Genomic DNA, 10771 nt, shown 5'->3' with positions numbered 1-10771 from the left:
CAGTTTATCATTGATAACTACTCATTGAGTATTGTCTTTCAACTTGCTATGCGAACATCTTATAAGTAATTTAAACTAAACCACATTTCCCTAGTTTGTTTATGAGAGTATCTCTGGGACCGTGTCAAAAGCCCTGTTAGACTCAAGATATATCACACACACAGCTTCCCCTCTAATTACAAAGCCAGTAACCCTGTCAAAGAAGGAAATTAGGTTGATTTGGCATGATTTGTTCTTGACAAATCCATGCTGGCTATTACCCTATAACCCCTAGGTGCTTATAAATTAATTGATTTGATAATTTGTTCCAGTATCTTTCCAGGAATTGAGGTTAAGCTGACTGGTCTATAATTTTCTGGGTCCTCTTTGTTTCCCTTTTAAAAGATAGGTACTGTTTGCCGTTCTCCAGTCCTCTGGTACCTCACTTGTCCTCTATGAGTTCTCAAAAGATAACGGCTTACAGGTCTGAGATTGCTTCGGCTAGTTCCTTAAGTATGTTAGAGTGAATTTTTTTCATCAGGCCCTGCCAACTTCAATGCATCTAACTTATCTAAATGGCTGTATCTTGTGTATTTCTGTTCCCAGCGGCCTCACACTAGCTTAGAGAAAGAAATGAACAAACCACACACATGCCTTTCTACAAGGAGTTCAGAAACAACTTTATTTATAGCTCACACTTTTTTTTTGCTAAAAGTGCATAGTAATTATGTATACAGTAGTCAGCATCCAAGACTTTACAGAGAGCAAATTCCTCAAAAAACAAACACAATCCAATTGAAACGAAGATTCACACTGTTTTATTCAGTTGCATGCAGAGACCCTTAAGCAAGATATCTCCTTTATACTAAAATGTGCTTGAATCACTAGCTGATAAAAAGATGCAACTGTCGCTGTATTTTTTTATGCCTCTCCATACTATTGACTCCCATTTGCAACTGCAAGCCTTAAGGCATTCACCTACAGCAGGAAGGTGCAATTGGAGGCGCCTTGAGATTTAAATATAGCCAGCCATGAAAAAGCTCCCAGGGAACTGGAAGTCTACTGGTGGTCTTTCCTCTTAAATAATTATGGGAACTTGCTCTCATTTGAGTCAATTGCTAAATTGCCATTGATTTCAGTGGAGCAGAGTAGGCCCTCCTTTAGCAAACTGTGAGGGGAAGAAATCATTTAGCTTCTTTCTACTTCAGCCCCAGCAGAAATAAACATATTGAAAGGAGGTCTGTATCTTTTGATCCATGTAAAACCTTCTTATCTTTTTACATCTCACCTGAGTATATAAAGGATGGTGCCCCACACTTCATACCCTTAGCTTTAAATTGTGCCTTAAAAGTTATGCAGCGGTGCTGCTTGTAGCTGTGATTCTAGAGGATTTCTAGAGAGAAGGGCAAAATGGATGAAGAGACGAATCAGATGCGTTACGTTCAGTTTTGATGCATGTAAAGGGCAAGGCCTGAATTGGCTGAAGTCATTGGGGTGTATGTATGTTTGATCGATCCAACAAATGAACAAAGTTTACTCTTCCCTAAATATTACTTATTTAATCAGGACTGGTGCAGCAGGTCTTTATCACTGAGATAAGAGTTAACAGAGTACAAAGGCCATGAGGCCAGATCCTACTCCCATTTACATCAATGGAAATCTTTCCCCATTGTCATCACAATAACTGGGAATAGGATCAAGCCCCAAATGAACAACTAGGACTCATGAGTGCTAAAGGGCTGCTCTGTACAAATGAATCACTAGTCGGCATTTATAAAAGAAAAGCAAGCCTCTTTTGCTTTCCTCCCTGCTTCTCTGCTGACTCCTTTGCATTTAGTTGGCTTGTAAAAAGGTGTACCGTTCATTTGAGGCCTTCTGAGGTCCCCATCGAAGTCAGTGGGAGTTTTGCCATTGATGTCAAAGGGAGCAGAATCAGGCTCTTCTAGAGGTAGGACTATGAGGAGGATAGATAGGGTACACAGCCCACTTGTTTGTCCAGGAGTTCCTGATTTTAGAAAGAGCCATGGTCCTCTCTCAGGGAGATTAAAAGCCCCTTCGAATATGACATTCCTTGTGTCAATGAATATTACTTAGCACCTACAGAGTACTTTGCATTTTATTAAGCGCTTTACAAACATTAGCTAATCCTCAGAACACTCCTGTGAGGTAGGTAAGGTTTATTATTCCCATTTTACAGATGGGAGGAGCTCCTGGTTCTCAGGCCTCTCTTCAGACCACTTGATCATGTTGACTGTTACAGTCAATAAGACTTGCTGTGGCTATCTGGGTTATTACTGTATGCATTATTTGGTGCTATAAGGCATGTGGATGTCAACCCAATGACTTTAACCAGTCATGAAATGCAATAATTCCTTACAATTGCACAGCCTGGAATATTGTACTGCAATGGAATTTATACATAAAAATAAAGCAAACTATCAGATTCACACTTTCGTTGGGTACTGTTGACATAAACATGATAAATGAGGCTGAATTCAGCACAGACACAATGAGCGGGGAACTTTAAACAAATAATCAACTCTCACATGAGAAAACATAATAATGATTCTAGTTCTAACTGCCAAATCTCTCCCCTGGCATGCAGACTAGAACTCTGTGTATCCATACCCTTTCACCTTGTTTCCAGAGCTCAGATGCTAGTCTTGCTGTGAAACAGCTGTGAGCTGGCTCGGCATTCTAGATTCTAACATACAAATGGATACACAAGCTTCCTACGTGAAGAATTCCAGTATTGCCATAGCACTATAGGAGAGTTTCTACAGACCAGCTGTGTAACTCACAGGAGTAATTTCCACTCTAGTTCACATGCTACATGTAGTTGGGAAGCTTGTCATTCCTCATGGACATGTCACTATCTAAGCTACGGTGCTGGGCACACATTCATTACAAAATAATGTTGTGTACCAATATTCTGTGTAGCAGCAGCTCCACACGTGGTCTGTGCACACCTGCACAAGTGTGTCAGGATGGGGACCATTGCTGGGCCAAGAAAGGAAAAGCATATAGAAAGCATAGGTCATGCTTCTGAGCCCTAGACACCAGCTCTCCATGACTCCTTTCACAAAAGCTCTGAGAAGTACCCACTCTTCAGGACTGGAGCAGAAATCTTTCACTCTCTGCTCTCTACGCTAGGTGTGTGTTTTCTGGCAGGTGCCTATACAATGCCCTGCAAGATTTTGTCCCCTACAATGCTCCCCAGGCTCATAGCTATTAGAAAGCAGACCTGCTGTCTAAGCTCTGGACATGACTGTGGATGCACTGAATTCTCTTAGGTATGATTGCAAGCCTAGGAATGGTTCCTACTCCAATTTAAGCCAATAGGAGTTTTGTCATTCACTTCAATCAGAGCAGAAATGGGTCCCATAATTGAGGGTGGTTTATCCCACTGCTGGCCTCCCTAACTCAATTATATTTTGTCTATATTCATTAAAAACTGGCCATCAAATATATCAGATTGTGTTGTTATCCACATATGTGCCCTTCAACAAATAAATATAAACATTCAAGTAACAGCTCCCTAGAAATTCTGCAGAGAAATGTGGCAATTATCATTGTAACCATTTAATATTAATCTGCATTTAAAACAAAAAGATATTAGTTATAATTCTGGAAAGCTAGGCAGACCTACCTGTACTCACTCACCCTTTGATACATCCAGTGCATTGACAATATAGTAAATCAGAAAGCTGCATTTGCGATCAGCATTCATAAATCATTCTACAGATGGGCTTAGATGTTAAATACACCTCAAAACTTTGCTGAAATACAAATGTTCAGAATGAAGCCATGTCCTGAATATTACCTAGTGGTGCCTTATTGAGCACAAATCTATAAATCAGGTGGGATTTACAGCCACAATTTATGAATGGAAGTAAGATTCCAGTTATACTTGCAACCATAGATAATCCAAGCCCATGTACTGTTGTCTGTAATGGGGATATATATAGATGATCTCACATTGCCTAACTGCAAATATCAAATGTATTTTTACAAGTTAGCCATGGCCTTTTTGACATTGCTTCTCAAGATGCCCTCTACATTGTTACTGACAAGCACAAATAAAACTCATTATGTAATATGGTTTAAAGTCTTTCTCTACATTTGGATTATACTCTCAGCTGTTTCTGAGCTGTCTCTTAGCATTGAGAGTTGTTCTTCCTGGCCTTTCTGATTTCTCGTACGTTTCTTCATTGCTGGTTGGATGCTGTAATGCCATCTCTTAAAAAAAATCTTTGAAAGAAATAATTTATTTTGAAGCTTGGATGAGCCATCTAACTAATAAAAATGTCTTCTTTTAATGCGGGTGAATCACACCTGAAACATCAACATTAATTTCAAACTCACTGTATATGTGCATAATATATGTAGATGTTCTAACAGTGTCATGGGTCAGATCCTGCAGTGGCTCCACACTCAGGACTCCCTTGGAAGTCGGGGAGTTTGGAACATGGTGCAGCTGCCTGAGCTGACTCTGTATTTATCTAAAAGATTTTCAAAAATTTTCAGTGTGAACCACATCTTAATAGAGAGACTGGTCCTTGAGATAATCTCCCCTCCTACTGACTACTGTGCAGACCACCTCCTATCTTACTGGCAATTGAGTAACACCACTGGGGAAACTATAATCATTTACATGGATAAGTAATATCAGGAAAATGTTTAATGTAGTTTTAGCATCTTTTACTGCAGTTTAGCAGCTGGAAACAAGGAGACAGGCATATGGGACCAGCCTGCTCTCTACAGACCATCAATAAATACTCATGGACCACAGTTGCAGAACCACAGATTTACACAATTTAGTCACATGCTTCATGACTCCTCAAGTGGCTCTTCCACAATTTGTGTGTTAGCAGACCCATGGCTGACAAAGAATGAATGTGATATATTTGTGTTGGGCCATATCCTATTAAATACTGTAGCTCGATAAAACCAAAACTACGATAATGTAAAAAATATGTAGGGAAATAAGGTGAAGTGTGCCCCCTTTTCCCTCTATTATCCACCTCTTGGGTCATGAGAAAAACTGCATCTCATTGGGCCACAACATGCCTCAATAATCACCAGATGAATGTCATGGAATGGGGAAGGATGAATTCTCTGTCTTAAACAACCTCAAAAGTAGGCAGTGAAGAGGAGAATTTATCTATGGATTCAAGCAGCCCTAACTCATGATAGGCGTAATCCTCCTTGCCAGATTGAAACTCTCTCTGACTTCAGTGAAAGTTTTGGGTGCACAAAAACTGCCAACTGAGTCCTATCTGAAAAGAGTGGAAGAAGTCATTGGACTAACGGGTCTTAATGAAGCCACACTGGAAAACGTCTGCTTCTGCTCAGGCATAAAGGACTCTAGTGATAAGCATTCTGGGAAATATGTGCAAAGGCATAAATGGGAGTTTAAATGCACCACTTCCATTGACTTTCAGTGGAAGTGGAGCATCTAAAGGGTTTTTGTGTCTTTGAAAATCTCCTTGTGTTATGAGAGCGGTGATTTTTGGAGTGACCCAAGCCCTCCTCAATGCCAACTGGCAAGGGGGGTTACAATATTATTCTGATTCTGGTATGTACATTCTGGTTCACCAAAGAATGTTATGTGAGGTCTTAAACGAAAAGCTGGGTCACACTGCTCATTGTCATTGTTGTGAAATGTAGGTACAAATACTGTACTATGTAAGGAGTTCTGTATGTATACTGAAAATATGTTCCTAGAGTCTGTATTACAGCAGGGGTGGATAGAGGTTTCCTGTCAGACAAGGGATGTTTATTTACGTATTCTCTGTTGAAATGTAAATGAAGTATTTTGTCATTCACAGTGGGTCCTCCATCACCTATCTAAAATGAATGCAGATGGTTATAAGAATTTCAGCAAGAAACTAACAGAGAAACATAGCAGGGGGAAGAGAAACTTATCTTCAGATATACTTCAAAGGTTTGCTGAACTATATTTGGGGAACAGAGTAGATACCCCACCATCCTGCATTTAGGAAGTAAATGGGCAGTGTGTTTACATTAATGAAAATGGGATCACAACCAGCCTTCACTGAAGATGTTGAAAAAGGCTTTGGGTGAGAAACTTCATTCGACAAGGAGGCTAAGACAATAGTTGAGTTTAGTCTCTAGAAAGTGTGTTATGATTTTGTTTTATATGTAACCTTTGTGTTTCCATTACCCTTACTCACCAGCTCTTGAATCTCTGAAAATAAATTTATGGTTGTTTTTCACTATAAATATATCTCAGTGCTGTGGTATTAAGCAAGGTATTGATCCTGTGTTGAAACAGAAAAGTTGGTGTGTACACTGTTCTCTTGGGGGCAGAAGACCAGGTATTTCTGTGACATGGTATTTAGTGGATAAGGGGTTGGACATTACAAGGGAACACCTCAAAGGGTTTGGGGATTGGGCTGCACCTATTGTTAACCTGCAAGGTAAAGTAAGGGCTGGTATAGCCCAGAAAAAAGTACTTGTGTGGCTAACAGGCTGGTGGTGTCAAGGAGCTAACACCCAGTTAAGCACAAGCAAGTTTCCCTCTCTCTGGAGGCAGGAGGATAATAAGGTGACTCTGTCCTGGGTACCTTGAGAACCATCACAGGAGCTCCCTCTATATATGACAGTCACTGATGCATTCAGCCTTCAAAATCATGTTTGTGTGAAGACTCCAACCTCAAATTAAGGGCCTGATCCTGCAATCCCTACTCAACCACAACATCCTTTGATGACAATGGGAGTTTTTTCCTAAATCAGGACTACAAGATTGGGCCCCAAATACTTAATTAGGGCTTGATGCATCATATCTTAAAACAAATGTATAGGCAGAAATGTATTTCCACAGGTAGAGACGAATCTGCCCTGTATAAAGAGTAGTTAAGTTATTGTGCAATATAAGACTAGAGTTCCAGTAAGTAGCGACATCATACATTTTTAAAATGGAGCATAACAAGTAGTTTGCCACCTGAACTTCGACCGTAATTTCCTTGTATTATATTATTGCATGCTTGTTGTTTGTCCAGTCATATAACCTTAAAATATTTCTGTTTAAAACCCCATCCATTTATAATCTACAAAATCTTTATTAGTATCAATAGTATGTTGTTAATAATTAAGTCATCCCTTTGCTGATAATACCTGGGTTACTGTGCAAAGACACTGCAAATTTGTATTTTTTTAAAAATCTATTCATGGGTGTTGTTAACCTGTAAACTGGAAGAGTCACCCAATTAAAACTTTTGGCCTCTGAAACATCCACAGCACAGCCACTTAGGTAGGGCTTTAAAATGTCCAGCTGCCGCAGAGGTAAACTGAATTATGAAGCAGCGGGGGAAGGATGTCAAAATATAAAACTGAGTACTTATCTAGAGCCAGATTCTGCCTCCTATAACGCATTCAGTAGTTCCTATGCATCTTCTGTAGTATCTTATTCTATAGTAATCTAAGGTGACAGAATCTGGCCCCAACTAACAAAAGAGCAGAAAAAGAAGGGAAGCAGAAATCAGGTTAATATACTTAATAACTTTAAAAAATAAATCAGATGTTGTTGGATTAGGGTCTTGAGGGTGAAATCATGTTCTCAGCTCCACGAACCTCCTATTGAAGTCAATGGGAGCTTTGTGTGAGTAGGAAATTAGGTTTTGGTTCTCCGGGCTTGATCCTCTTCTGGTCCAATGACTTCAATGGAACTGTGCCAATTTACACCAGCTAAGAATCTGGCTCTGTATTTCTATTTTGCCTTGGAATGACTATACCAACCATTCAAGCTTCAGTCGCACAAAATGACCAAAATCCCTTGATCAAGTTATAGCTCCCTAATAGTTCACAGTTGTTGTTTATCTTTCTCTCTAAAATCTTAGCTGTAGCTTGGTTGCCACAAAGGCTATAACACTAGGGGGAAAAAAACTATGGACAGCTGTCAACTTGTTTGCATTTAAAATCCAGTTCCAGTGCATGTGACCTCAAAGGGCTATTACAGTAGTACAGAAGAAGAACTTCAGTGCATAATCTGCTAGGGAATTCCACATAGGATTTGTTTAAAAATCTGTGTGTATAATCCTGATGCCGGTGCATATATTGCTGATTTAAATAATCTCCTAAACAGTCTAGAGTTAGTAAAGGGGCCTTCACAGTTCATGCATTCTTTTTTTCTAGTAGATTTAACAGTAGCGCTAAATGGTTTTACCTTGTGTCCTAAACAATCTCCTAAACAGTCTAGAGTTAGTAAAGGGGCCTTCACAGTTCATGCATTTTTTTTCCTAGCAAATTAAACAGTAGTGCTAAATGGTTTCACCTTGTGTCCTAAACAACAATGTAGGAGTAGTTATAAACAATAGTGCTTGATTTCTTCCCTTGGGAACCTAGTTGTTTTAAGAGTAATAGTAGTATTCTAGCAGTTCAGTGACTGACAGGAGGAAACAACCACTTTCAATAGAAAGGTACCAGGCTCCTTTGTAGATTTCATTTAAATTTTGCAGCATCCTCTAAAAAGAATAAGAACAGGAATCACAATAGGAATAAATATACCTGGCCACTTAGTCCTGTTTGCAGAGATCTGCAACGTTCAAAAATTTCCTTATGACCATTCCCAGGCAAAGCATTAAGAGCAGCATATATCCAATGGTGCCTAGGAAGGTAGGGGAGGCAGGTGGGGATTTGAGGAACTGCAACAGCCCTTCTTCTAGATAGTACATCTGGTCATAGATGCTGAGGAAGGTGAAGATGTGGAAGAGCTGGTGGCTGTGCCCGATGATGTCAAACAGCCCCGGCTGGATCCTCTCGGGGATCTTGCTGACGTTGAAGAAGGCGGCCACCAGGAGCCAGAAGTAGCGCCTGTAGAAGTAGACGAAGAGGGTGGGGTTCTGCCCCCGCAGATCGAAGAGGAAGCTCTCCAGCATGATGGGGCAGGCCATGCTGAGGGGCATGGCGAAGACGAAGGTCCGGATGGCGAAGGGGTAGGCGCACCACTCGGAGCGGCTCTTGCAGCACGCCACGGTGCAGGTGACGGCCAGCACAAAGGCGACCGGCAGCACCAGGGCGCTGTAGAGGGCGATGGGGAGGCTGCAGTCCAGCTGCCAGCCCAGGCGCTGCTGCAGGTAGCGGCTCATGGCCCGCGCGTCCAGCAGGCGCAGGCCGGGCAGCAGGTAGTAGGAATAAGCCACGGTGCTGGCGAAGCCGTAGTAGCTGATGGAGGCGTAGTCCAGGTAGAAGAAGGCAGCGCGCAGGCGCAGCGAGAGGCAGCTGAACACATGGGCCGTGCAGCTCATGGCAAACGTGAGCAGGACGCCCGAGGCGTAGCACCAGAGGGGCAGCAGGAAGGGGTGGTGGAAGGGCAGCTCGCCGGCCCCGCTCAGGAAGAAGAGCCGGCAGAACTTGCTCAGGAAGAGGAGCAGGGGGATGAAGTGGGTCCAGAAGTTGAGCGTCTCGTTGGTGGGCTGCAGCACCGAGGCCAGGCACTCCTGGGCGCTGCAGTGCAGCCGCCGGTAGCCCGACAGGATGAAGCACTCCACGAAGTCATCGGGCACCTCGTCCCAGCGCAGTAGGGGGGCAGAGGGAGGAGGGGGAGGCGCCTGGTCCTTGGCTGCCCGGCCTCCAGGCATGGTGCCCCCCTCCCCAGCCCCCTCGCCCAGCCGCGGCGCTGCTCCGCTGCGGGGGTGGCGGCGGGGGCGCGGTGGGGGGAGGAGAGGGCGCCTTTGGGGCCCCGGAGCCGCAGCCGCCGAGCCGGAGCGGGGCTGGTGATGTAAGCCGGCGAAGGAAAAGCCGCTTTCCCCGCCGCCGCCGGAGGAGGAATTGCAGTGGATTTGTGCTTCTCCTCCTCCTCCTCCTCCTCCCCCCCAGCATCGCTCATTGCAGCAGCGGCAGCATCGCCCCAGCCGACGCGCGGAGGCAGCTCCTCCTGCAGACGAGCCCAGCCTCGCGGTAATTCAGCCCCTGCCGCTGGAGGAGACCGAGACCCTGCCCGGCTGGGGGCCCCGAGTCCCCCCGGGAGAACGCGATGCCTGCTCCTGCTCGGTGCACGCCTCCCCCGCCGTGCCGGTTAATGATTGATGCGCTGCGAGCGCAGGCGGCGGGTTCCCCCGGCTTGGGCGGGGGGAGCCATTGATTTGTAAGGCCTGGGACAGTTCGCCTACCCCGCCCCCGTCTCTGAACACCCGATACACTGTCAGCCGGGAGATGAATTTTCCACTCCTCTCCGCGGTGCTGTGGTTTGCATGTCACTGTCATCACGGTCTCTCTCCCTCGGCTCCCTGTCGCGTCCTTCTAGGCAATTCACAAGGCAGCCACTTTGGGGAAGGGAGGTTAAGGGGAGGACGGTTTGGGGAGAAATACACAACAATAGGTGCTTTGAAACGGGCACGCTATTGTATTGTCTTTTTTTAAATTGGCCACATTGGAGTATAACCGACACAAGTGGAACATTAAAAAACCTTACACATTTTAGTGTGTTAAATGCACAGTCATACTAAATGCATCAGATCTGACGCATAAGAAGCCCTGACAACAGTAAGGAGGGGGCCCACTGGGAGAGAAGAGACAGCAATGCCAAAATCGGGAACTGCTGACCAAACAAAACAAAGACCTGGCAACCCCCTTCCCGTCCCCTAGGCGAGCTACCTGGTTAAACTTTAATTCATTTGATCTTTACACTCTATATTTCAATGAATACGTCAAAGAACCATGCTGGCCATGTTTTCTTTTGGTGACATTGTACTATGGAAAGGACACCAATCTATGTAAAAGACTTGCCGTGAAATCTTTATTCTGCATGCCTGGGAAGAACATATATATA

At 43.7% G+C, this 10771-nt stretch overlaps 1 protein-coding gene across 1 annotated transcript; it reads right to left on the bottom strand.

Annotated features, from left to right (window-relative positions):
- Positions 1 to 634: 634 nt before the first annotated feature.
- PAQR9 (progestin and adipoQ receptor family member 9) lies at positions 635 to 10292 on the bottom strand. The gene is given in 3 exon segments (XM_075132194.1): positions 635 to 9647; positions 9650 to 9706; positions 9709 to 10292. Coding segments are annotated over 3 exon segments (1302 nt in total). The 5' UTR covers positions 9823 to 10292; the 3' UTR covers positions 635 to 8516.
- Between the last annotated feature and the right edge of the window lie 479 nt (positions 10293 to 10771).

Source organism: Caretta caretta, chromosome 9 (genome assembly GCF_965140235.1).
Source record: "Caretta caretta isolate rCarCar2 chromosome 9, rCarCar1.hap1, whole genome shotgun sequence".
NCBI classification, from domain to species: domain Eukaryota; kingdom Metazoa; phylum Chordata; order Testudines; family Cheloniidae; genus Caretta; species Caretta caretta.
The sequence above is the reverse complement of the archived record's forward strand: the minus strand, read 5'-3'. Positions and strand labels throughout refer to the sequence as shown.